The sequence below is a fragment of the Chrysemys picta genome, chromosome 18, assembly GCF_011386835.1.
Source record: "Chrysemys picta bellii isolate R12L10 chromosome 18, ASM1138683v2, whole genome shotgun sequence".
Classification (NCBI taxonomy): Eukaryota; Metazoa; Chordata; order Testudines; family Emydidae; genus Chrysemys; species Chrysemys picta.
In genome coordinates this window covers 22,479,250-22,506,668 of record NC_088808.1, presented here as the reverse complement: position 1 = coordinate 22,506,668, position 27,419 = coordinate 22,479,250, and the positions used below count along the sequence as shown (strand labels likewise).

The 27,419-nt window shown below is 53.0% G+C and overlaps 1 protein-coding gene and 1 long non-coding RNA gene across 6 annotated transcripts in view; one reads left to right on the top strand and one right to left on the bottom strand.

Moving 5' to 3' along the window:
- The window catches only part of PTGS1 (prostaglandin-endoperoxide synthase 1), a 35,793-nt gene extending 25,592 nt beyond the window's left edge, over positions 1–10,201 (bottom strand). Inside the window, exons 1-2 of the mRNA XM_008169444.4 lie at positions 10,072–10,201; positions 9,917–9,985 (exon numbers count right to left, since the gene is read on the bottom strand). Coding sequence (XP_008167666.2) covers positions 9,917–9,985; positions 10,072–10,078 — 76 coding nt within the window. The 5' untranslated portion in view covers positions 10,079–10,201. The remainder of the gene's footprint in view (positions 1–9,916; positions 9,986–10,071) is intronic.
- An 11,653-nt stretch (positions 10,202–21,854) lies between these two features.
- Positions 21,855–27,419, top strand: part of LOC112059726 (uncharacterized) — a 43,912-nt gene continuing 38,347 nt past the window's right edge. For all 5 annotated transcript variants that reach the window (XR_010593675.1, XR_010593677.1, XR_002888994.3 and 2 more), the window contains exon 1: positions 21,855–21,976. This is a non-coding gene — a long non-coding RNA (uncharacterized LOC112059726). The remainder of the gene's footprint in view (positions 21,977–27,419) is intronic.

Below are 27,419 nucleotides of genomic sequence, written 5' to 3'. Positions count from 1 at the left end.
GTGACTGACCGTCCAGAGGCGAAATGAATAGAGACTCTTTCTCTCCTCCTCACCCCCCCCCCCCGATCCACAGAGGCCACCAAACAATGGCGGGAGGGGGGGGGGGCTGGTGCAGTGGCCCGGAGGTGGAAAGCTGCTTAGCGTGCCACTAGTCCTGTCCTCCTCCTTCCTCTGCAGTCTCACAGCACGAGTCCCTCTGCCAGCGCCCTGGCTCCAGACGGGCAGTGAGGCGGGGAGAAGAAATTACTCAAATGAATCTCAACTATTTTAAAACTTTCTTCTACCAACTTTTAGGAAGTAAAAAGCCCTGGCCAAGCGGTCTGTACTCGCTGCACTGCGCTTTCCCATGGGCTTTGAGGAAGTCTCTCTAGGGGGCTGGCTGTGAGGATGGGCCCCCTGTGTCTTCCTCCCTCGCAGGTTTCCGGAAGCTGCACTGAGCTGCTCCCAGGGAGGACAGAAATGTGACAGGTTATGGCGCTGCCTGGCCCAGCGTGGTCTCTCATGGAGAGGGATTAGAACATAAGAATGGCCCTCCTGGGTCAGCCCATAGGTCCATCTAGCCCAGTATCCTGTCTTTCGACAGTGGCCAGTACCAGGTGCCCCAGAGGGAATGAACAGAACAGGTAATCATCAAGTGATCCATCCTGTCGCCCATTCCCAGCTTCTGGCAAACATAGGCTAGGGACACCATCCCGGCTCATCCCTCCATGAATTTATCTAATTCTTTTTTTAACCCTGTTATAGTCTTGGCCTTCACAACATCCTCTGGCAAGGAGTTCCACAGGTTGACTGTGCATTGTGTGAAGAAATACTTCCTTTTGTTTGTTTTAAATCTGCTGCCTATTAATTTCATTTGATGACCCCTTGTTCTTGTGTTATGAGAAGTAGTAAACAGCACTTCCTTATCTACTTCCTCTACACAGTCATGATTTTATAGACCTCAATCATATCTCCCCTTAGTCGTCTCTTTTACAAGCTGAAAAGTCCCAGTCTTATTAATCTCTCCTCATACAGAAGCCGTTCTGTACCACTAATCATTTTTGTTGCCCTTTTCTGAACCTTTTCCAATTCCAATATATCTTTTTTCAGATGGGGCGACCACATCTGCACACAGTATTCAAGATGTGGGCGTACCATGGATTTATAGATAGGCAACATAATATTTTCTGTCCTATTATCTATCCCTTTCTTAATTATTCCCAGCATTCTGTTCGCTTTTTTGACTGCCGCTGCACATTGAGTGGATGTTTTCAGAGAACTATCCACAATGACTCCAAGATCTCTTTCTTGAGTGGTAACAGCTAATTTAGACCCCATCATTTTATATGTATAGTTGGGATTATGCTTTCCAGTGTGCATTACTTTGCATTTATCAACATTAAATTTCATCTGCCGTTTTGTTGCCCAGTCCCCCAGTTTTGAGAGATCCTTTTGTAGCTCTTCGCAGTCTGCCTGGGTCTTAACTATCTTTAGTAATTTTGTATCATCTGCAAATTTTGCCACTTCACTGTTTACCTCCTTTTCCAGATCATTTATGACTGTGTTGAACAGGACTGGTCCTAGTACAGACCCCTGGGGGACACCACTATTTACCTCTCTCCATTCTGAAAACTGACCATTCATACCTACCCTTTGTTTCCTATCTTTTAACCAGTTACTGATCCATGACAGCACCTTCCCTCTTATCCTGTGCCAGCTCACTTTGCATAAGAGCCTTTGGTGAGGGACCTTGTCAAAGGCTTTCTGAAAGTCTAAGTACACTGTATCCCTTGCTGTAACTCCACAGAAATGGGCAGAGTGGCTTTTCCACTCATTATTCCCCCTTCCACCCCCACCCCCGCAACTCTAATGCCTGATCGGCCGTGCCCTCGCTATACCAAACCCTGGGCCAATACACAGCTCCTCCAGGTCCTGTCCTGCAGCACCCCCTTAGAGCATTACTAACGCACCCCAGTCCTGTCCAAGAGCATCCCATACAGCTCTGCCAATGCACCTCTAGCCAGTGGCTGAGTGTACCACTGATGCCAATGCAGTGATTCCCACTTACACCTGCCGTGAATTTGGCTCTTGGGCTGTGCTGAGCAGAATGTGCCAGTCAGATGGTGCTAGTCTCATACCAGATACAGGACTGAGATGGTCACCACCAGATTCATCATGTCCCTTGTGACGTACCCCAGCTTTGAATTGGTCTCTGGAGGAGAAGTCTACAGCTCTTGCCCATTGTCTGTGCCCTGCCCTACTGCAGAAGCCATCCCACCTCTCCACAAGAGAGCAGGTTCGCAGCAGCTGGATGTAACCTTGGCTAATTCATGTTTGATTTCTCCAGCCCAGCCTTTGGACCTGTGTCACAGGAAGCTGCTGTGTGGCTCTTTGCTCTGCTCTCGTGTGGATGGCAAAGGTCACCCCTCACCCATCTCAGAGCTTGGGAACTGGGCCCATTTTCAACCTCACATACTGCATGAGAGCAGCACAAAGACAAAATTGGCCCCTTCCCTCCATCGCCCGCTTTGCTACCCTCCTCATTTATATATGGTTGTGATGTTACATATAAAGCATGCCTCGTAAGGTCTCAGGGGAAAGGTTATGATCTGTTGAAAGTCATTTCTCTACCCAGATATTCATATCATTAATGCATATGAAGTTATGAGAATTGTGTTGTATGGTTGTCACTAAAACAGGCTGTAAATTGGGGAATCAGCCAGATATTAGCTTCCCATAGGCAATAGCAAGGAAAGTAGCCAACACCTGGCAGGGTATCAATCAACCCATCAACAACCATTCTCCAGCAAGGGAGCTATGATGCAATGGCTCACCTGCATGAGGCCACACATGGGCAATTGCTCAACCTGGCCTGGGGACTCAGCAATGCCCCAGACAGGCCTGGACTTGTGTTTTCCCAGCACATGGACTAAGGGTATAAAACAGACACAGTGGCCCCATGCTGGGCCTTTCTCCCTCACCCACCTACGCTGCACGCAACAGGGACACTCTGAAGACTCCAGCTGAGCGGACTCGCCCAGATGTCAAGGGTGAAATCTGTATATGAAGGACGGCAATATCCAGTGGGGTGAGAAAAACGGCTTAGCCTAGTTGTTGCCCAGTCTAATCGGGCTGAGAGTTTAGACTATGTGCTTAGATTTTATTTCTTTGGTAACCAACTCTGACTTTTTGCCAATCACTTAATATCACTTAAAATCTATTTTTTGTACTCAAGAAATTTGTTTTATTGTTTATCTTTACCAGTGAGTTTGTATGAAGTGTGGGGCAAATCTGCTCAGGTTTTGCAAAGGCTGCTGTATGTCCACTTTCCATTCATGAAGTGGTGAACCAATTAATAGATCTGCACAGCCCATCTTGAGCGGGGCAAGGCGGTATATTCCTGAGGTGCAGTGCTGGGAGCTGGGGGGGATTTGGCTCTGGTGTGTTTCTCTGTGTAATTCATGAGTGGCTCTGGGAGCATTCATGCAATCTAGCTGGGTGTGGGGCTCCACATGCTGTTGTGCTGAGTGATCACAGCGCCTGGAGGGGTTTGCTGCTGATCACTAGCAAGACATTGTGAGAGACAGCTCGGGCTGGAGAGAGTTCAGGGGGGCAGAGCAGTCCCACAGTTCCAGGCTGCATCCCAGGGATCCCATCACAGACAGACCCTGTCACACTTTGCCCATCCTTGAACAGTCACAGCAGGGCAGCAGCAACATAAGTTTCCATCCCTGATACACGCCACACCCCTGCCTGTCAGGGAGCACCTCGAGGGAAGTGCCATCTCCATGGCCCATGCACTCCCTGGCTTCTTCAGCAAAGACCCCAGCAAATTCCACATGGGCAAACAGTCACCGTGTGATCATGGGCCTCATGGCCTGGTCTCTCCTATCCTAAAGGCCCATGTGAACCCAAGACCCGGATCCCTTTGAGTGAGCCAGTCCCCGGCCATCTTTCCTCTTTCTAGCATACACAGTGCCAGGCCAGTCCCACTTCGGGGGCTATTGTTCGTCACAAGGGGGGAACACACCTTCCACTAGCGAGCAGGCCCCCCTCGCCCTCGCCCTCCCCCACCCCAGCATACACAGACTGGCGCAGACAGAACCAGACTGTTGTCTTAAGTTAAGAGCTCAGGCAAGTGCTCAGTGATGGCTGGGAAGGAAATCAGCCCTGCCATGGGGCTCCGGAAGCAAATTCTTTTTCAGCTTTGGGCAAATCCAGTTTGCTACAACATGCTCCCACCCCAAACCTTCTCTTCAACTGAATCCCACAGTGCAGCAGGCTCTGGCCAGCTTACTTCACTGTTTGTCAACCCCCCCGCCCCCACACACACACACATTACCACTTCCTTTCTCTGGTTGGGACAGAAGACAGCAGTGTCAAAATACTACAAGAGTGAGCGAGTGAGAGCGCCTGTCCTGGGGATGGGGAGAGTCCCTGACACAGGAGGTTTGCCGGTTTCAGACAGGCGTCTGGGTCATATCGACAGTAGGAACGCTTTGCTGGCACAGGCGTCCTGGGATACCATACCGGCAAAGCGCACACAATGTGGACACAACTCTACCAGCAAAGCGGTGCTCTATTCCGCTATAGTAAAACCACCCCTCACACGTGAAACACGCTCTCTGTAAGAGCGTAGCTTTACCGCTGTAACTGTCGGCACTAGGGACTTCTGGTGGCGGCCACGGATCACACCTCTTCACCCCCCCGAGCCACACAGCTATGCCAGCCAAAGCCTGTAGCACAGACCTGGCTGTAGACACTAGGGTGATGATACATGGGCAGGACTTCCCAGACCCCCTCCTCTCTTGAGCTTTGGCTCTCCCTGCTTATAACCACACGAGATGGAAGAAGGGAGAAGCACCAGGGCCTCCCTGTACTCCCCCTGGGACCTGGCTATTGCCAATCTATTTCACCTTGGAGGCACTCGGATACTATGGTACAAAGCCCTTCAACAGAGAAATGAACCTGAGCCACAGAGTTCAGCAGATACAAACTGGGAACTGAGCTCCCGCATAGTTGAGGAGTGGATAGGTCTGGCAGGTCAGGTTAGGGCCCTGGCTGGAGAGTATGACAGGGTTTGTTTGTATAAAAAAAACCCTGAGCCCATAAGGTCATTATAGGAAAGGAAAATAATCTAAAGAAGTCGGGTTCTCTGAGGGTTTTTTTTCCCTTGTACCTTTTTAAATTTAAACCCGTGGGTTTGGTAAATGCCATTGTTTTCCAGCAGAAAATCAGTACGGTTCTGAAACGTTCCAGGGCCTAAGCATTCTGGAATGGTGGTTTGGTTTGAGGAAGGATGGAAAATGACCCCCTTCAAGGCATGGTTGAATTGATTGTTCCTACCGAGGGCCCAGAGGAAATTCCATCCTGAGATTCGCTCCAGGCCCACACGGCTGGTTAAAACAGGGCTCCCCGGTCCATTCTGTAACGGCTCGAACGGGGCTTGCTCTGCCCATGCCACCTCTGGCCTTTCAGAAGTGTCAGCCCGGGGCCCTGCGGGGGTTGGAGCTGGTGCCGCCGCGGTGGGAAGTGGCTGTCTCTGTCTGAGATGAGCCGTTACAAAGCAGAACAGCACAGAGACTTGAGTAAGGAAACAGCCTGAGGCAGCACGGCTGCTGTTATCTGGGGCCGGAAGCAGGCGGCAGCCCATGTTACAAGCTGGCTTCCTCGCCTGGCGGGGCTAGCGCTTCGCTCCAAAGCAGCAGAGTCAGTCTGGCTGGTGTCAGCACTAGACTGACAGCTCTGACCTCAGTCACACAGGGCTGAGGCCAGGACTTCATTCGTTTCAATGGCAGCTTGGCCTGAATAAAAACCACACCAAAGCTCAGTGAGGACCTTGGCCTGTGGCCCTTCGTGTTATTTTTCTTTTGTGTGTTTTGGTCCCTTACCCTCATTTCCCTCTGAACTTAGCTGCATGATGCCCCTGCTCCTGTCCCCTTCGGGATGTTACACTGGACTCCGAGCTGGGGTGAAGGCTGGCTATTGCCCGCCATGTGAAGGAAGGGTGGCTGGACAGCCATATTTGGGGGTGGCTGGGAAAGCCGCAAGGTGAGCCCTCGCTATTTGCCAGAGGGGTGCAAGGCAGCCGCGGAGCACAGCGCACAGCGGCCAGGTCTGGTAGGAGCCGACTGTGAGAAAAGCCTGCGGAGAGGGAGCGAGGACACGTTGCTGTCCAGTTAAAGCCCCTTCGGGCAGCTGGTCCGCGCACAAGCCCCCCTCATCTTCCAGACTCAGCACGCAAGGGGCCAGGCAGTTTTTTCATAGGGGAAAGTTTTGTTTGATGAAGATTTTTTGATCTGGGGCCCTGGGCCAGATCCTGGTGCCGCTGAAGTCAATGGGTGTTTTAGCACTGACTACAGTGGGACCAGGGTTCTGCCCAGCGTCTCCAGCTTTGATGCAGTCTGCTGGCACCTGAATGCTCTCTCCTTTATTGTGTGTCCATCTGCCATTGGGCCACGTGAGCACAAAGCCACTGGCCCAGCTCGTACAGTGGTGATCGTGGCTCCCGTGGCCAGCTAAATCTAGCTGCTTGGCATCACAAGTGGGTAATGCTCTGGATGGTATTTTACTCGGAGGGGTTGTCCATCTCCTCCACCCCAGCCGGCCACCTGCTAAGGGTCCAGGCGGACCCTGCTGCCGAGCACTGAAAGGTCCATAGCGAGCTTGGCTCTGCCCCGCTCTGAAAGAATTGGCGATCAAAGCGCACTGTGGACGTGAGGTGCGTCGTGGCAGCAGGGACTGGGCGGACAGTGGGTGCGTGGCAGCCTAGTGTGAGGTAGGGTTACTAACCGTTGGCACAGACAAGCTCTTACGGACCTATCAGGAAGGACCTGTTTTTGCACACCACGCTGCCCATGCTCGGGAACCTCACTGGCAATGGTACCCAGCGGGATGAATGCAGTGGGCAGTGTGAGAGCCATGTTCAGGATGCCCCTCTCCGTAACCCATCTGAGCCAAACCCAGCACCCAGGAGTGAGTGATGGGTGAGTCCTCTGAACTGGCCAAGCCCCTTCCCCATCAGGCTGGGGGGCTGCTCAGAACAAGGTGCACCTTGTGCCCCCCAGCACGGCACTCCATCACATGAGGCTGTATCACTCCTGGAGTGGTCCCTGGGGGAGGTGTGGCCACAGGTGGCCCAGCAAGTTCTGTAATGGGGCCCCTGATCACCCCCAGCTTTAATAAGGCGATGCTGCCCCGGTCCCTGACTGGTGCATGGCACGCAGCGTGATACAGGCTCTGCAGCTTGAGGATGGCACTGGCTATGCCCATTAGGTGCAGCCTCTGAGTAGCTATTGTACATGCAGCCACGGCTGCCCTCACAGCCCCACGGAGCCTGCTTGGCAGAGACACCTCTCCGCTTTAGCAGCAGAGTCCTGTGGCACCTTATAGACTAAGGTGCCACAGGACCCTTTGCTGCTTTTACAGATCCAGACTAACACGGCTACCCCTCTGTTACTATCTCCGCTTTGTGTGCTTTCCCTCCCTCTCCTCCGCATGGCCCTGCCTTTCCCTTCAGCCGCCGGGTCCTGTTAGTTATTTTTCCTATTGAATTTGCCTTGCTGATTCCAGGACCTGGTGGGAAACACTGCCAAGAGCTGCCGAGAAGGGAGCCCTAATCCAGCCAGAGCCGCACGGGCTCCAAGGGGAGTGTAGAGGGAATGTGAGACTGGGCTGGAGACATAACTCTCTCCTGGCAACAAGGAGCACAGTTGTGCCACTTTCGAGCGAAACGTGGGGGAGAGGCTATCCCCTGGACTCATCTGTTCTGGAGCAGAGGGAGCCCGGCGCTGGAGGGATTGCAAACCCGCCTGGACAAAGCACTCAGGAGCAGACTGAAGGGAAAACCTCATCACCGGGTCAGGCCGGGGCAAAGGGGATGCAGGACGGACGTGGCTGCCGCCACCTCTTCCCTCGTGAGTCTAGCACCTGGGCTCTGTTTGCAGCCCTGAACCTCCCCGGCGTAGACAGTTGCTTACAGGATGAGCCCCCAAGGAGCTATTTCTTCTGGCTCCCTTAGGGCAAAGGAGAGATTCCCCCAGGGCCACGGCTGACCAATGAGGCCCCGAAACCCACGTTCGTGGGTGGATTAACACAAAAATGCCGCCAAAAATGACAAGAAGGAACACAGAGAAACCTGGAGTAATGTTCTGGCTTCTGCTACCCCACACCCACACACACACATGCACAGCCCCTCCAGTGTCCGTGCCCCACGCCTGTGTCCTACCCAGCCCCTCTGGTGTCTGTGACCCACGCCTGTGTCCTTCCTGCCCCTCCGGTGTCCCTGCCCCACGCCTGTGTCCTACCCAGCCCCTCCAGGGTCCGTGCCCCACGCCTGTGTCCTACCCAGCCCCTCTGGTGTCCGTGACCCGTGCCTGTGTCCTTCCTGCCCCTCCGGTGTCCCTGCCCCACGCCTGTGTCCTACCCAGCCCCTCTGGTGTCCGTGACCCGTGCCTGTGTCCTTCCTGCCCCTCCGGTGTCCCTGCTCCATGCCTGTGTCCTACCCAGCCCCTCCAGGGTCCGTGCCCCATGCCTGTGCCCAGGACCGGCTCTAACTTTTTTGCTGCCCCAAGCAGCAAAAAAAAGTGCCCCCCCCCGAGTCCTCCCCCCGCCGAGCGCCGCGCCGCCGGAACCCCCCCCCCCCGAGCGCCGAGCCCCGCGCCACCCTCCCCCGCCGAGCGCCACGCCGCCGGAGCGCGCCCCCCCCGCGGAATGCCGCGCCGTGCTCCCCCCGCCGCCCCTTACCAGGTGCCGCCCCAAGCGTGTGCTTGGTTGCCTGGTGCCTGGAGCCGTCCCTGCCTGTGTCCTACCCAGCCCCTCCGGTGTCTGTGCCCCACGCCTGTGTCCTTCCTGCCCCTCCGGTGTCCCTGTCCCACGCCTGTGTCCTACCCAGCCCCTCTGGTGTCCCTGTCCCACGCCTGTGTCCTTCCTGCCCCTCCGGTGTCCCTGCCCCACGCCTGTGTCCTACCCAGCCCCTCCGGTGTCCGTGCCCCACGCCTGTGTCCTACCTGCCCCTCCGGTGTCCCTGCCCCATGGCTGTATTCTACCCAGCCCCTCCGGTGTCCGTGCCCCACGCCTGTGTCCTACCTGCCCCTCTGGTGTCTGGTGCCCCACGCCTGTGTCCTACCTGCCCCTCTGGTGTCTGGTGCCCCACGCCTGTGTCCTACTCAGCCCCTCTGGTGTCTGGTGCCCCACGCCTGTGTCCTACTCAGCCCCTCTGGTGTCCATGACCCACGCGTATGTCCTTTCTGCCCCTCCGGTGTCCGTGACCCACGCCTGTGTCCTACCTGCCCCTCTGGTGTCTGGTGCCCCATGCCTGTGTCCTACCTGCCCCTCTGGTGTCTGGTGCCCCACACCTGTGTCCTACCCAGCCCCTCTGGTGTCCCTGTCCCACGCCTGTGTCCTTCCTGCCCCTCCGGTGTCCGTGCCCCACGCCTGTGTCCTACCCAGCCCCTCCAGTGTCCGTGCCCCACGCCTGTGTCCTACCCAGCCCCTCCAGTGTCCGTGCCCCACGCCTGTGTCCTACCTGCCCCTCCGGTGTCCCTGCCCCACGCCTGTGTCCTACCCAGCCCCTCCGGTGTCCGTGACCCACGCGTGTGTCCTTTCTGCCCCTCCGGTGTCCGTGCCCCACGCCTGTGTCCTACCCAGCCCCTCCGGTGTCTGGTGCCCTCTGTAGCTTGCAGTAGGGCCCACGCCAGGTCTGTGTACATGACTGTACACTACTGCTGTGCCGTTTATTAGGGCCCCCACTTGATACTAATCCCCTCCCCAGCACCAAAGGCAGGAGCCCGTCCGAGTGCAGCCCTTTGCACTGCCAGATGCACCTCAGCAAACAGTGACACCTGCAGAGCGAGCAGCCTTCTCGTGCGCCTGGGGAGCCGGGGCAGGGAGGGAAGATGTGGTCCCAGCGCAGCCTGTGCTAAGCAGGGTACAGTACCTGTGCTGGGGCTTGCCCGGCTCACACACACACTCAGCAGTACCACCAGTGCGAAGGAGAGATGCCACCCTGAAATGCAGAGAGGAAACGCATGGGTCGGGGGTGCCTGGAAGAGAGAGGGGCGGGGGAGCCACGCCAGAGCACCCACTACTTACGGGTCATAGTGAAAGAGTCGCTCCCAGCAAGTTCCAACAGCCCTTCGCTGGCTGCCTCTGGCTTCTGTCCTTGCTCAGCAGCAGTCTCTGCCTCCTCCTCCTCTCCCCACTCCCACTTCTCCTTCCCCTCTTGCTCCTCCCCCCACCCCAGCTCACTGCTAGGAGCGTTTTCTTCGCAGCCGGGGCCAGGTGCCTGCTGGACCCTTCATCGCTCGGGGCTGGCTGCTATTGCTATGCCAGCAACAGCCCTCGTGTAGACGCGGTGACACCAGCGTTGGCTGCCGTAGCTCGCTGCAGTGAGGGAACCAGTATAAGTGATATTAGCAAAAGTCATCAGCGACACAGAGGGGTTTGCCAGGCTGGCTACACCAGCAAATGCTTTCTAGTGCAAACTAGGCCTCTTCCGTCCTCTCTCTCCAGCTCCGCCATCCCCCTTTCCTTCCCTCCCCCTCCCTCCTCTGCTGCTTTCCTAAGGCATCCTGTCCATTAGAGACCTTCCCAGCCTGCCCCACTCGGGTTTAACCTGCCCCTCCCCAGCCCAGGCTCTGTGGCCCTTAGGACACCACTGTGTGTATGTGTTTCCTCCAGCTCCATTGATTGGAACCCATGATATGGTTCAAACCTAGGAGCCTGGCTGCCTCCCCCTGTTTGTAAGAAGCTCAGGGTCAAGAGTGCACTTGTGCTGTGCAGAACGGGTCTCTCTCGCTCTCCTAAAACTCCTCCAAGTCTTGGCATGCAAGTCCCGGATTCCCTGTATTTCCCACAGATACAGGGCATCTCCTAGCAAGAGATGCCTGAGGGCCAGCCCGTGTTCGGGGCTTTGTCAGAGTTTCCTCCGGGAGCTGAAATTTCTATAAATTTACAGGAGGTTTAAATTGAATCAGGCTGGGACTCATCAGCTGCCAGGGGATTTTATAGGGAACAAAGGACATTGGTATGTTAGCACAATGAAACAGCCCAATCCGCCCCTCTGTTCTGGCCCCCGTCTTCAACCGCAGGCAATGCCATATGCTTTAAGAGGGCATCAGCTGCTCTGCAGTGTACTGAACGGTGCTGTGATTTGCGGGAAGTTCATTGCTCATTGCAGCTGGTGAGCGGTGTAGGCTGATCGGTGGCTAAACTATTGTAATGCTATTGAACAAAAGTTGCAGTCATTCCCACACCGCTCTCTTGCCGTGACATTCCCTTCAAAGGCCTTGTTTCTTGGATGCTTATAACCTTCTTCACAGCATTCTCTCAGGACTGAAATTTCCCACACCGTGAATCTCAAGGCTATGGTGGAGGGAAATCTTTCAGGCCGCCTTGTAAGTTACACAAATAGGAATAAAATATTGAAGCACATCTGCAGCCACCCTGGGGACGTCACTGTTGTCACTATGCTGCGTGCTGCGGCTGTGCAGAACTTCTCAGTGGTGGCAGGCCTAGAACGTAGATAGTCCTGCTCCCCAGGACTGGTCATTAGCTGTATAGGGCCCATGACACATAATTAGGCAGTTCTGATTCCACCCAGTAGAGAGCAGTCTCTCTCTCTCTCTCTCACGCACACTTTACTTACAGTGCTATACTCTGGATTTCGAGGGGTCTTTGCAGAGCAGTGCTCACTAGTGCAGCACATCAGTGTGCAATCCTGTGGTGACCGTTTAGTCCATGCAAGAGCCCTGGAGGAGCTAGGAAATGATGCACTAACAGCTCTGGTAATAAGTGGTGAAGACCAGGCCTGAAATCCTGGGCCTCAGACAAGGAGGCCTTGGTCCCAACACGCCTTCCTTTGAACTGTAGTCATAGTCCAGAAACTCTTTGTTAAACTTGCCTAGGCACCTGGGACTGACTCATGAGGGAAGGTGCCCTTGAGGTGAGGGGTGGGGGCATCATTAGTCACTTGAAGGCTCTGGAAGGGAGATGAGTTTAGCAGTAAAACCATAAAATGTTGGGCCTCGGGCTTCTCATTGGACACAGAACATCTTGACTTTCCTCTCCACATGCAGGTGTCCTGCACTATACTCCTAGGCCTCTCAGCCCAGCCAAAGCAGCAGGAGGCCAGGGTGTTGAGCAGAAGGATGGTGCAGTGGTTAGGGTGCTAGCCTGAGACTTTAGAGAGAGGGGTTTAATTCCCTGCTCTGCCACAGGCTTCCTGTGTGCCCTTGGGCAAGTCACTTAGCCTATGTGTGTGTATCAACTCCTTCTCTGTACAAATGGATAGTAGCCCTGCCCTGCCTCACAGGGGGGTTGTGATGAGAAAGACTGCGAGGTGCTCAGCTACTCCATTGATGGGGGTCATGTTGTTACCTAAGTAGCTTGTAAGCTGTGGCCTACTGGCTCTTGATGCCTCCAGGCTGGGCTCTGAGAGGAGCAGACCCCCTGGGGATGTCTCAGTGGCTGGTTGCATACACCAGACCTGCTCATTGCTCTGTTGTGAAGCCAGGACTTTATAACTGGCAAGATGGGCCTTGCAAGCTACAGGCAGGGCTGGCCTAGGGTGAGAGCGGCCCACCGTAGGCTGGGCTGGAGCCTGACCTTTGAGTTGCTGTTTGCGTTTTGCTGTGTGCTTTGCCCAGATGGTTCCTGTCGGGGCTCTGGCTGCTAAGACTATCTCGTGCTGCACCCTCCCTCTGCTGGGCTTTATCAAGTCTTTGCCTATTCTTCTCACCCTGGCAGGAAGCTCTGGACGGGGCTGGATCCATGCAGAGAATTTCCTTTCCTTTTATGTAACAGGAGCCTCTCAATTGCTTATTCCTCCTGGGGCTGATGGCCAAGAAGTCACCTGTCTCTGCTTTGTTGGCATGGGGGTGGCAGCAGTTTCGCTGGGGTCACTCACTGGTCCAGTGTTGCCAACTGTTGTGATTTTATAGTAAGTCTCATGCTAAATGACTTCTTTCATTTAAAGCCCCTGGTTCTGGCATCAAGAGATTGTGGGAGAATCTCAGCTTTCATTTAAAAAAAAAGTCCCTTTCTATCCCTCCGGGTTGCAGGGTAAAGCTTGAAAAGGTGCAACGACTGTGGCCCTAAGGACTCCAAGAGGAGATGGCCACAGCAGAATCCCAACGTTATTATTTAATTATGGGTTTTGGGGACTCACAGACTTGAAACGCACGGGATTGGGAATATTGCAGACGTTGTGCTCCAGCATGGGCCCACCATAGTGCTGCCAGCTCTCAGGAGTTTGAGTCTTGTGATAATTGGTGTTTTTCTTCAAGTTCCAGCTCCTGGAGTCAGGTGATTTCATGAGAATCTCAGCTTTTATTTAAAAGATCAGTTAGCTTCTAGCCTTCATGATTGCAGAGAAAAACTCAAAAATGTGACTTGAGTGCACCTCAAGGGTGCAAAAGCAAGAAGGGAAGTGAAATGTATTATGACATGGAAACAATCTACTTTTTTGTAAAAATTGCGTGATTTGATAGCCAACCTCATGCGTTTTGGAAGCTGACTCATGAATTTGAGAAGCTTGAGGTTAGCCATATTGTAAATGGGTCAGGGGATGTGGGGATGGGAGAGCTCCACTCAGGGGCCAATCGTTAGTTAGAATGAGTTTGAAGTACCATTTTGGAGGCTGACTCATGAATTTGAGAAGCTTGAGGTTAGCAATATTGTAAGTGGGTCAGGGGATGTGGGGACGGGAGATCTCCACTCAGGATTTTTTCCCAGGCCCATAGTTCATTCGACTGAGTTTGAATGTGCTGCCGTAGTTGTGCAGGGCACTTTACAGGGACCTCCTTTACAATATAAGGAATTTGTAGCCCATAGGGCTGGCCTGCTTCCTTGCTTATATTCTCTCTTATGGGTTTGATTATTTGTTTTATTATATAGATGTGTAGATTTGTACTAGAGTATTTTTGGCAGTAATACAAGGAATCTACAGTATCATCTGTATGATGAGTTAAAGCAAGTTGCCATACGTATGTTTGTGACCTTTAACGTAGATAAGGGAGTTATCTCACTTACGAGTTAAAGCATGTTAGACCTGTGGCATTGATGGATTGATGGATGGCCTACCCAAGTTAATGCCCTCTCTAACCTTAGCGGGTACACCACAAAGAACATGGAAATAACCGGTCTTCCTTCAGAGACACCCCACGTGGTCCAGCTACACCACGGAAAACAAAGCATTGTAAGTGATTAGGAAAGGCAAAGCCATGTGTTTGGAGGCTGCCCCAGGAAGGGAAGATGGGGTAGAAAATAAAAATGCATGGGAGCATAGCACTGGATTGGCAGAAATAATAAATAATAATTGGATTCTAGAAATAACAACTGTGAGAACAAGCTAATTGTCATGAATACATAGGAACATGCCAGCCTAGAGAGTAAGGGCATCCCGATAGTATGCGGGGGAGGAAAGTAAGTTTGGACATGGAAGGTGGGCACATGGCGCTCAGGCTCCCACCCTGGTTGGTTACTTAGTTTTTAGTCAGGATTTAAGTTAGTTTCTCTTGGGTCCCTCGATAGCTTTCTAGCTCTCTAGCGTCTCCTAAGTTCTTCACCTCCCACTCGAGAACTGAGGAACCTGGACCATCGGACTCTTGGCATGAGGCTGGTCCTTTGTCTCTCACCACCAGGTTACCAAGGAAGGGTGTGAGTGTGTTCATCTGGGAAATTGTATAGTAACTAATATCACAAGTGCCCCTAGAACAATATTACGTCCTTTGTCATTCTGATGGATTACTTTTCCATTTAGCTCAATAAAAGTCTTTAAGGCTGTATTTTGTTCTCAGTGTGAGTGTCCTTGTCATACACCCTGAGGGTCCTTGCAAAACTCTGTGTAGCCTGATCCTGGGACAAGAACCTTATTACCGTCTGATCAGATTAACTGGCGAGCCTATAACCCATATTATATAAACAATAATCTTATTCATGGGCGGCAGGTGAACCGCCGGCTGGGGGAGGCTAGCCTCCACCCGAGGACCTGCCCCCTTTCCCCTGCCAGAGCCCCCCCTCCCTGCAGCTGCCAGTCCCTGCCCCCTGTCCCAGCCCCGGAGCGCCAGGCAGCTGGGCAATGCATGGCGGGTGGCACACAGCCCCTCCCCAACCCCCAAGTGCAGGGCGGGCAGGTGGGTGGTGCATGCCCCCCCTGCCACCGAGGGCAGGGCAGGGCAGCATGCCGCCCTCCCCTCCCCCCAGCCCCTGAGCACAGGAGGGGGCTTCAGGGTGAACCATGGACAGGGCCAAGCCATGCTGTTTGGGGAGCCCAGCCTTCCCTAGCCTCTGCGACGTGCCGCCCATGATCTTATTCCCTTAAAATCAGGCAATACATTCCATAACAATAAAGGCTTTGCCGCAGAAAGCCCTAACAATCCCACTTCTTTGGTAGAAACCTACTGGATCAGAACCAGAGGGACCTTTGACAGGTTCTTCAGATTTTCAAACCTCTCAGCTTTCCCCTCAAGACCTGTTTTTATTAAACTCTGTGGCTGTCACTAGCTCCACAGCTGCTTCCCATTTCCACATCTTCTCCGGGGAATTTATACAAAGGAAAATTGCTTTTTGAGTCTGTAACTTCCTTCAGAGACACCCCAAATGTTCCAGCAAAACCACAGAAAACAAAGCACTGTAGGTGATTAGAAAAGGCAAAGCCATGTGTTTGGAGGCTGGACCAGGAAGGGAAGATCCTGGATAGAAAATAAAAATGAATGGGAGCATAGCACTGGATTGGTAGCACGGGCACAGGACAAGCGTCTGCCCATACGCTGTGAACCTGACTGGAAGGACCCTCACTGAAGCCTAGCACGGGGCTCTGCTCAGTCCTTGTTCTCTCTGCGGTGACTCGCAGCAGGGCTGGTGATTCGTGCTAGTTGCAGGGTGGGGGTAGTGTGATGGGGGGACTAGGAGCTGGACTGAGACCCACCAAACTTGTCTCACAAGGGCCACCCAGCAGCCTAAAGCTGGTAATGACTTTCAGTCTCTCCTACCCGGTAGGTTTCCAACCTAGATGTGAAAGGCCCTCGTTTATATGTGGTGGGATAGGCTATTCATTTGGGTCCCACAGGGACCCTAGGCAGCTGTGCCATGGGTCCTGGGGCAACGTGGGGAATTTGTCTATGTATGACTTATGAATTCTGTTTGCTGTTATGAACTTTATATGTATCCCTATCAAACGACAACCTTGGTTTGTTTTCTGATCACCATTTGCATCGCAAGACCTGTTTTGTGCCTTCACCTTGGTTCTGTAGCCTCCATATGGAGCTCGCACGCAGGAGATGTCGGGAGAAATTCTTGGGCCCTGCAGAGGGGTCACAATGGAGGGTTGTTAAACCTTGGTGGGCTGCTATTCAAATGGAAGCACTGTTGGACACAGCTGGCCAAACAAAGAAAACTGGTTTGGTAGGGTGGGCTGGTAACCGGGCAACTGATCACCTGATGGAATTTGAGGCTGACAAGAGGTCACCTGACAATAGGTTGCCAGTGCTCCCGGAATCAGGCTGTCTCTCCTGAGGCTACTGAAGCCAAACCGGGAGATTTTAGGCCACTAAAAGTCCAGCGGCGCAGTGGGTCTAAGGCCGGCTCCGTACCTGCCCTGGTTCCACGCCACTCCCGGAAGCAGCCGGCTCATCCCTGCAGCCCTGGTGGGGGCAGGGGGTCTCTGCATGCTGCCCATGCCCCGAGCGCCAACTCCACAGCTCCCATTGGCCAGGAACTGCGGCCAATGGGAGCTGTGTGGGGGCGGTGCCTGCAGGCAGGAGCAGCATGTGGAGCCCCTTGCCCCCCCACACACACATAGGTGCCGCTGCCAGAGGGACATGCCAGCTGTTTCTGGGAGCTGTGCGTGGCCAGGGCAGGTAGGGAGCCTGCCTTAGCCCTGCTGCGCTGCCGACCTGAAGCCGGCTGAGGTAAGTGACGCCTGGCTGGAGCTTGCACCCCGAACCCCCTCCTCCACCCCAACCCCCTGCCTCAGCCCTGACCCCCCTCCTGAAGCCAGCACTCCAAAACCCCTCCCGCACCCCTGCCCCAGCCCTGAGCCCCCTCCTGCACCCAAACTCCCTCCCAGAGCCTGCACCCCTCATCCCCTCCTGCACCCCAATACCCTGTCCCAGCCCTGAGCCCCCTCCCGGACCCCGCACCAACCCCAACACCCTGCCTCAGCCTGGTGAAAGTGAATGAGGGTGAAGGAGAGTGAGCAATGAAGGGAGGGGGGATGGAGTGAGTGGGGGCAGGGCCTCGGAGAAGGGGCGGGGCAGGGAGTGGGGCAAGGGTGTTTGGGTTTGTATGGTTAGACATAAGAACATAAGAACGGCCATACTGGATCAGACCAAAAGTCCGTCTAGCCCAGTGACCTGTCTTCCGACAGCGGCCAATGCCAGGCGCCCCAGAGGGAATGAACAGAACAAGGAATCATCAAGTGATCCATCCCGTCGCCCATTCCCAGCTGCTGGCAAACAGAGGCTAGGGATGCCATCCCTGCCCATCCTGGCTAATAGCCATTGGTGGACCTAGACAGTTGGCAACCCTACCTGACAAGGGGGATTGGAAGTTATAAAAGGGAGGGAGGGCCTCTCACTGGCCATTTTAGGGAGGGCAGGGCGCTGGGGTCAGAGAGCCACGAGCTGCAGGTGGGAGAGCCTGGGAATGCTGAAAGGAAACTGACCCAAATCCCAAAGAACACTTGAGTGGTGAGGAAACTGAGGCAGGGAATGACCTACCTGTGTTTTGTTGTTTTGTTTTACATCTGTATTGCTCTTCTGCTGTCTAAAGTAAAGCGTAATTGTGTTTAGAAACCCTTTTTGCAAAGCCTGTGTGTTATGTGCTCAGCTGCCACGTGTCCCAGACGAGATCAGCTGTAAGCCATTTCCCCCCCGTGTCTGGAGCTCTGGGAAGGTGTGCTGAAGCAACGGGGGGGCAGGGGGACTGGCAAGCTGGTACTAGTCTCAGGAGCTAGGCAGCTGGCCTGTGGGCTCTCAGCTCTCCAAAACGGGTGTCAGGAGAATCTGCACCCCAAGAGTGTCCCTAGAAGTCCAAAGCCAGAGGCAGAGCCTGGACTCTGTTCAGAATCAGGAAAGCAGAGAAGCCCCTGGGTCCAGCCTGCGGGACCCAACCTGTCCAGCAGGGAGGGCTTTACCAGGGCCATGACAGCTGCCAGGCCGAGCCAGCCTCAAACCTCCATCCTCTCCGGTCAGACCAGCTGACTGGAAAGCGTCCAAGACTACGGAGTGTCTCTCTCTGGGTGTGTAAGCCCTTCTCTGGCCCCCACCACAGGAGTCCCTGAGGACCTCCTCAGTGTACTAAAGTGAACTAGACCTCCCAGCGCGCCCTCTGCCTCCCTTGCCAGCCTGCAGGACAGAGAGCTTGGCTAGGTGAGAGGGTTTGTGTTGTATGTTTATGCAAGGATGTGTCTTGAAATGAGCCCAGAACCAGGCCTAGCCCAGTGGCCACGGGCAGGGACGCCATGTGTTTTCTGCTCACGTGAAGAATGGCTGTGGCCCATGGACACCCCAACGTGGACACATGCACGGTCTCCACTTTCCAGCCCTAACCAATGAGCGGCAACTGGGAGGGAGCGTGATGGCAGCGGATGGACAATGAGGATGACAGACGCAGGGACTAGAGCAAAACCCAGGAAGGTAGCTTAGCAACACACTGCCACGTTGGCGGGTGAAGGGTGCAAGGAAGAGCAGCCGTTCACGTCTAGGAAGAAGAGTGTGCGCACCAAGCTGAGTGGGCGGTTCTCATCAAATCTAAGTCAACAGACCTGCTCCCTGGCTGGGATCATCAGAGCACCTGACTTCAGGGACAAGACTCTTTGCACCACTTTTCCCTCCTGTGTAACTGCAGAGCCTAGAAGAGGGAGCTGGTTTCCAGTGTAGCTAGTATATCAAAATTAACTGCATTCCAGCTGGAGGCACGCAGGCAGGACACACAGTCTGATCAGCCACTCCAAGACCTGGCAAACCTGTACCAGCGTCGGGCTGTTTAGGGCATTGCTTTTCGCTGCCCTTTTGGTCACAGGCTCACAGCAGTGTTGCAAAAGGTGCAGTCTTGGCCGGCTACCCCAGACTCAGATTTGACGGGAGGAAGAAGGAGGGGGATAGAAAGAGAAGAACTAAGGTGGGGAAGGAAAAAGGACACATGGGAGTGGGAACAAAGTTTCACATCCCAGGTGGTGTTCAGGATTTAGCCAAGGCCAGTGGAGCTGGTGATGTCATCTGGGGCCCAGTCTGCTCGGGGGGGTTGGTAGATCCTGGTGGGGTGGCAGGCGTGATGGTGAAACTTGCTCTTTCTGGTCCATCCCTCTCCCAGACAGCAGTTTTGTTTGCTGCTTCTTTTGCTTGATTTTCCCTCCAAGGCTTTTTATTTCAGACCCCAAAGGGAGGGATGAGTGGAATAGCCCATTCCCTTGTTACTGTTTACCAATTAGGCCTAATTTCCAATACACCAATTTTGGTACATTAATTTCCAGGCTTTTCTTGTTTACCAGGCATGAGCGTATCCTTGTCCTTGAGCTGTATCAGGAAGGCTTTTTGTTTTCACCAATTTAGTCTGTCTCCCGTGTGCATGTTTCCCCATTAACACGGGCTGGTGTATGAACATGTTACAAACTTTCACTCACTTCTCACAGTTGAGCTCACAGTTCAGGTAAGTTTGTGGGTCCAATTCTGATTCCAATTCTAGGATCCCACAATGCTATTTTTACAACCTCCCTTTCCAGAGCAGAACTGCAATCTCACTGCATTTCCGCAGCCAGATCCAGTATTCTTAGCCTGGAGGGTTTGTCTGGGAAACACCTTGGTTTCTCCCTTAAGGGTGGTGGTTTTTCCTCTGAATTAACTGTGTTTACAATAGAATTTGTACTGCTTCAGCCCCTGTACCAGTATATATATAGCGCGCATATTCAAAAGGGTTACATTGCTTCAACCCACTCTTCTATTGTTATGAATATTTGTATTACCATAGCGCTAGGGGCACTGTGACTTACTGTTTTGTCGGAACTGGAGGGACACCTTTGGAACCGCTCCAATCCTCCTTAGGTGTGTAGGGCTCTATGTAGCAGTAGACAGCAGAAAGTTCAGATCCTGCAGCAGTGGGCGAGACCTCAGCTTCATCAGAAACCTACAGGTTTCTCAGCTCCTAGAGCTAACAAGGGAGTTTTATCAAAACAACATGTTGCTGTAAAACAGAAACACATTTGTGCAAAAAATGTCTCCCCATTTTCCAACCGGGGGTGAAATCCTGGTCTGTCAAAGTCAATGGGAAGTGAATGGGCCAGGACTTCACTTCAACTCTATTAGGAGCCTTCCTTTGCAATTAGCGTTGGGAAACCGTTGCCGATATTAAGATGTGCATAAATTTAGGTCCTGATCCTCCAGTTCGAGCATTGTGCCTGCACTAATCCCATTGCAGGATCAGGGGTTAATGGACAAGCAGAACCAAAGCTACAACTGTGGGTTTCCTTAGCCTCTTATTGCACGTGAGCAGGGGACTCAATCCGATCACTTGGCCACAGGCAGCTAAGATTGTGTTGTCCAAGGAAACAAAACCCGGTTGTTCCTATTTTCAGGCTGCAGTTTCATTCTTTCTAGGAAAAATTAGAATTGAATGTTTGTGGTTGGTGGACAGCTGCGTCAGGGCTTTCAGTTTTGGTCTCTTGGTTTTGGCGTGTCTGTCTTTCTTTTGGTTTCATAGAATCATAGAAATGTAGGACGGGGAGGGACCTCGAGCGGTCATCTGGTCAAGTCCCCTGAACTGAGGCAGGAATAAGTATTATCTAGACCAGGGATCGGCAACCTGTGGCACGCCGCTCACCCTGGCGGGCCGGGCCGGTTTGTTTACCTGCCGCGTTCGCAGGTTCGGCCGATCGCGGCTCCCACTGGCCCCGGTTCACCGTCCCAGGCCAATGGGGGCTGCGGAAAGCAGCAGCCAGCACATCCCTCGTCCCGTGCTGCTTCCCGCAGCCCCATTGGCCTGGGACGGCGAACCGCGGCCAGGGGAGCTGCGATCGGCCGAACCTGAGGATGCGGCAGGTAAACAAACCGGCCTGGCCCGCCAGGGGGCTTACCCTGGCGGGACACGTGCCAAAGGTTTCCGATCCCTGATCTAGACCATTCCTGACAGGCGTTTGTCTAACCTGTTCTTAAAAATCTCCAAGGATGAAGATTCCACAACCTCCCTAGGCAATTTATTCCACTGCTTAACCACCCTGACAGTTAGGAAGATTTTCCTAATGTCCAACCTAAACCGCCCTTGCTGCAATTTAAGCCCATTGCTTCTTGTCCTGTCCTCAGTGGGTAAGGAGAACATTTATCACCCTTCTCTTTATAACCACCTTTTATATACTTGAAGACAGCTATGTTCCCCCTCAGTCTTCTCTTCTCCAGACTAAATAAACTCAATTTTTTCAATCTTCTCTTGTAGGTCGTATTTCCTAGACATTTAGGGTATGTCTACACAGCAAAGAAAAAACCCACGGCTGGCCCGTGCCAGCTGATACAGGCATGCGAGGCTCAGGCTCGGGGCTGTTTCATTGCTGTGTGGACTTCTGGAATGGGATGTATGTGCATGTAAGTCAGAGCCCAGGTTCCCAGCCCTGTTCTTCCAGCAGCGTCAGGACCCAGTTCTTCTGGGAGGTGGGAATTTGAGTGACACTGTGTCAGCTTGAATTCTTTTGCCATGATATGTTTTTTTAAATGAGGAAATTGTTTGGAAACCAGTATTCTGGCCCTTTAAGGCAGGTGTAAGGCTTGATACAACCCTGTTCAAACTGCAAGGCATTCTGGGGACTGTAGTTCTTAGAGGGGCCTGCGCCAGCAAGGAATGCTGGGAAAGAGGGCAGGACTATAAATAAGCTTCCAGTCTCTCCTTATAGAGAGAGATTAGCATTTGGGCTTTCAGTAGTGCCCGCTGCGGGAGCATGGGCATGGCCAAACAGAGCTAGGGCGCCAAGCTCTGAGGGTGCCTGTGGTGCAGCAGAGGCTGAAGAGAAAGGGTAAGGATTCCCAGGATGATGCTGTGGATAGAGCTGGGGGCTGGTCATAGAGGGGCTTTTCCTTGACAGTTCTTACGGAGGGAGATGAAGAAGGTAGCTTTGGGGAAGGTCTGTAAGGCTGGGGCAGATGTCTAGGCTTCAGAGTGCAGCCCCTGATAGAAAGTGGAAATGAATTCCCCTGTGTCTCGGAGGAGTCAGCTCAAGGCAGTGTGATTATACCCCGTACAGCAAGAGGGGAGGGCGTCACGCAGACCCTGGGGAGGGGAATGGGTTGCTTTTTGTCTTGCTCAGAACTTGGGTCACTCCAGGGAGGTGGAGTTCTCAATTTGGCTGGACAATTTAACTATCCAACCAGTTGGAGGGAAACTGAGGCAACACAGCTGCACATGCCTAAAAAGAAGCTGGAAGAAGAAAAAAGTTGGTGTTTTCTAGTAGTTGCAAGGCTTGTGCTGACACAGGGCTGATTAATGGGCCAGCACCACCTGTGTCAGGAGAGGACACATTCCAGCTGATAGCAAGATAGAAGCCAGTTCTTAGGCACTAAGTGACTAATTGTATCAACAAGCTGAGCTCCTGCTCCAGCTAGGTGGTTCACCAGTGGCTTCTCTGTCTGATTCCTCCCTACAAGGAGGAGAAACAGACTCGCCCCCTGCGAGGCTGGGGGAGCCAGCGGGGCTGGGTGGGGGACTTTGGGGGGTACGTTTAGGGATGTGGGGGCATGAGAAATGAAAGGCATTGATGGGTCTGTCTCTAAATGTGTCAACAAAAGAGCACATGTTTCTTAATGGCCCTGGTTATTTGTCTGTCGCTAACTCAGCAGCCTGCAATGTACAGGCCCCAGAACGTATAAACACTTTGAGAGGCTCCTGGTTTGCACTGGAAAAAACACCCATCCCTCTCCCTGGAAGCAGCGCATCGCACGGGCAGGGCAGGGGAGCCGGCAGGCAGATTGGGGCAGGCAGTGATGCTGATGAGGGCTGAAAGGAGCCCTGGAGCCCAATGGTGGGGAAGTTGTTAACCATCATTAATGCCCTGGCTCCTCTCCGGTCCTGCCCGTTGTACTGCTCGAGTTCTCGCATCTTCAAGCAGCACTGGGCACCGCACGTGAGTAACTAGCTGATGCTGGCTGTCCCATGCCCTAGGATGAAGGGCGAGCAAAGGGAACAGTGGGCTAACAGACCCTCCTGTAGGCCAAGCCCACCCACACTTTGCAGCGCTGGGCGAGGGGTTTAGAGTGGAGTGCTGGCCCAGCTGTACACACAGATGGGGTGTTTGAGTCTAAGCTGATCAGATGTTGCTGGCAAACACACCTACGGTCCCGGGACCCAGTTGTTCCACACAGCACTGTCTGGTCTTGACGAGCAGCTGGGACCGAGTGGCCTATTTAGCCATGTTTGCAGGGCTGGAGCACACGTCAAGCCCTGCACTAGGCTGCAAGCCAGGTTAGGGGTTAGCCAGGTCCCATGGTGTGGGAGCTCTTCCTGGTATGGCGCTGCAAAGCACAAGGCTCCTGAACTGGATGGCGTAGCACGGTCAGCTGCTCTCCTTCGGGGCAGTTCCTGCGGCAGATTCCAGCTCCTGACTTTCCCCCAGAGCCGCACTGCCTGCATGGCTCACGTTCTATCCCCAGACTCTAGATGAGCGGCTGATCCATTGACTCCTGGCCCCGCGGAGCCTCTGTGAGTGTTGCCAGCTGACGGGTTGACTTGTTTATACACTTCCATGAACTGTACAAGTGGCTGGGGATTCTAATGGTGCTGAGGGTGGCTGAGGTTTGGAGTTTAGGGCCTTAACTCAGTGGGGGGAAGAATTATGGGCTATGAGTCGAGGCCAAGCTCCCCACTCAGTCATGCCTGTGTCTGTTCCCTCTATCACACTTACTGAAGGCTGCCGGGATGTAAGTGGAGGCAGAGTTTGAGCCAAGGCTGGTTATGACGTTCCCCTGGTGTTATCTGGACCGGTGATCTGCTGGGTCACACCATTCCTCAACTCTGGGAGCCAGCCCACTCCCGGGCTGTTCACACACAGCCTCTAGCATGTGAGCTGCTCCCAGCCACATGAGTGAGCACTTTTGGCCAGCCGCTGCTTGGATTGTGCAACCGAATGATACTAACCAGTATCTCCCGTCCCAGATACAACCCTATGAACCGCCGTCTTGCAGTATCCAGTTATTCCTGCTGGATGCTGCAAGCTTATATAAGTTCGTCAATTTAACAAAGAAATTGATATGTACTGGGCTTGTTATCCCAAGGGGAGTCACTGACACGCTTCAAACCAAATGCACTGCTTCAGATAGAACAAACTATCTTTTGTAGTTAATAAATTTGTTTAAGATTTGAAGTGATTATAAATCAAAGCACAAGAAGTCAGATTTGGTCAAATGAAATCCAAGCAAAATGCATTCTAAGCTGCTCTTAACACTTTCAGTGCCCTTACAAACTTAGATGCTTCTCACCACAGGCTGGCTGGTTGTCCTTTAGCCGGGCTCTCCCCTTTGATCAGCGTTTTAGTCGCTTGGTGGTGGTGTCTGTAGATGGAGGTGGAAGAGAGAGGAGGAGCATGGCAAATGTCTCTCCCTTTTACCTTGTCCTTTCTCCCCTCTTGGCTTTGCCCCCCCCCCCCCCCTTCAGAGTCAGGTAAGCATTACCTCTTCGCAGTCCCAAACTGACCAAGGGGAGGGGGGTTACTCACTCGAGAGTCCAACAGATCCTTTTGTTGCTGCCTAGGCCAGTGTTCTTTATTCCTGTGAGGCTGGCCTGGGTTTGTCCCATACCTGCCCTGATGAGGTGTGAACTGCCCCTCTGCTCCTGGAGAGTTTTGCCTGGGCTTGTTTTAAGCCATGAGGACACATTTTCAGCCTCATAACTATATCCATTAAATTACAACCTATAACATTACTATAATAACAATGCTCAGTGCATCATGAGCCTTCTGAAGACACCCCACATGACAAACTTTGCATTGGATACCACACAATTGTATTATAAGGATGAACATGGGGGTGTTGGGTGTTCCCCTGAGATACAGAGTGTCACACTAGTAGATTATTCAACCACCAATTGCAAAAGCAGCAATGCAGGGATATGCTCATGTTGGGGATTGGAGGCTGGGCAAGGATGAGGAGTAGATGTCTTGGCTAGGAAAGCCAAAGAGAGAAATGCATCATAGGAATATTAACTAGAGACTCCCTAGTAGACAGGTATAGCTACTGCCTTAATTCCTGCCATGAAATCACTCCTATCACATGAGGATGATTAACTACTTTCCAGTCCATTAGTAAAGCTGCTAGGGATAAAAGAATTTAAAGCAGCAAGGCTTGGATAAGTTGCACCCAAGAGTCCTAAAAGAGCTGGCTGAGGAGATCTCTGGCCTGCTGATAATTTTGACTAAGTCTCAGAATATTGACACAATTGCGGAAGACTGGAAGAGTGCTAATATGGTGCCACTCTTCAAAAAGGGCAAGTGGGATGATAGTCTGACATTCATCCCAGGCAAAATAATGGAAAACTGATATGGGATTCAATTGATAAAGAATGAAAAGATAAGCATATAATAAATGCCAGTCAACATAGTTTTTATGGAAAATTACACCTTGTCAAACAAACCTGATTTCATTGTTTGAGATGATACATTTGGTTGATAAAGATAACTGAGTAGATGTAATCTACTTAGAGTTGTGTAAGGCAATCGACTTAAGGTTTGTCCACATGGAGATTTACACCCCAGCTTGTCAGGTGCTAAATCTGCAGTTCTCTAGTGTGTTACATGCTAACTGGCCATGTGGGCCCTGCCACCACACACGTAAAGCTCCGTAGTGTGCTTTGACCTAAACAGGCAGAAGCAGGGCCCATTGGCGAGTTAGCATGTGACATGCTCGAGCACGGTAGATTTACATCCCAGCTCACACTCACTGATTCTCCATATAGACACGTCCTTAGTACCACATGACATGCTGATTACAAAGTTAGCAATATAGACTATGAATAGAGCACATGTTAAATGGCTTAAGAACTGGCTAACCGAGAGATCTCAGAAAGTAGTTGTCAATGGGGAATCATCACCAAATGGGTTTGGTGTGGTTCTGCAGGGATCATACTAAACCTGAGCTATGCATCCTTTTCATCCGTGAGCTGAAAGTAAATATAAACCCAGTGCTGATCCGATTTGTGGGTGATGCAAAATGGTAAAGAATTATGAGGACAGGGCAGTCATATAGAGTGGGCTGGAGCACTTGGTAATCTGGGCCCATTCAAACACAATGTCTTAATACAGCCAAATACCAAATTCTACGGCTGGGAACAAGGCGTGTAGGCCACACCCACAGAATGGAACCAGTGACTCTGAAAAGGATTTAGGGGTCACCGTGGACAAGCAACTCCACATGCGCTCCCAGGGCATTACTGGAGCAAAAAGGGCTAATGCAATCCTTGGATGTAGGAATGGGGGACCAGGGAGGTGACTTATCGTCTGTCTATGGCATCGGTGAGGCTGACACTGGAATACTGCATCTGGTTCTGGTGTCCACATTTTAAAAGGCATGAGTCAGCACGTGGGCCCGGTTCTCTTTCTCTCAGCTCTTTGCAGAGTGCACATGAGCGCTTTAGGGAGGGGAGGGCAGTGGTAGGAGGGGGCTTTGCTACCTCCAGGAGCAGCGCCAGGGTTTTTGCTGCCCTAGGCGGCAGTGCTCCTCCTCTGAGCATTCAGGGGGCCTGGGGTCTTTGGCGGCGGGGGTCCTTCTGCTCCGCGTCTTCAGCGGAAATTCAGCTGCGGGTCCTTCACTCGCTCTGGGACCCACCGCTGAATTTCTGCTGAAGACCCGGAGCGGAAGGACCCCCCGCCGCCGAATTTCCACCGAGGGCGGCAAAATGCCGCCCCCCCAAATCCTGCCGCCCCCCCAAATCCTGCCGCCCCCCCAAATCCTGCCGCCCTAGGCGACTGCCTAGGGTCGCCTAGTGGAAGCGCCGGCCCTGGCTGCCTCTTCAGTGATTGACTCAGTTTCTTTTCTCTACTTTTCTCCTCTCCTGCCCCCCAATCTATCCTAGCAATGCCTAGGCACAGCTGGCAAAGATGTACTGGTGAGGCCACCTGGCGGTGGCTATGCATTATACGTTTCAGAGCAGTCGCCGTGTTAGTCTGTATCAGCAAAAACAACGAGGAGTCCTTGTGGCACCTTAGAGACTAACCAGTTTATTTGGGCATAAGCTTTCACGGGCTAAAATGAATGAAGTGGGCTGTAGCCAGGGCCAACTCCAGGCACCAGCTTGGCCAGCAGGTGCTTGGGGCGGCCACTCCGGAGAGGGACGGCAGGTCCAGCTATTCGGCGGATGGTCCCTCACTCCCGCTCGGAGCGAAGGACCTTCCACCGAATTGCCGCCACAGACTGCGATCGCGGCTTTTTTTTTTTTTTTTTGGCTGTTTGGGGCGGCCAAAACCCTGGAGTTGG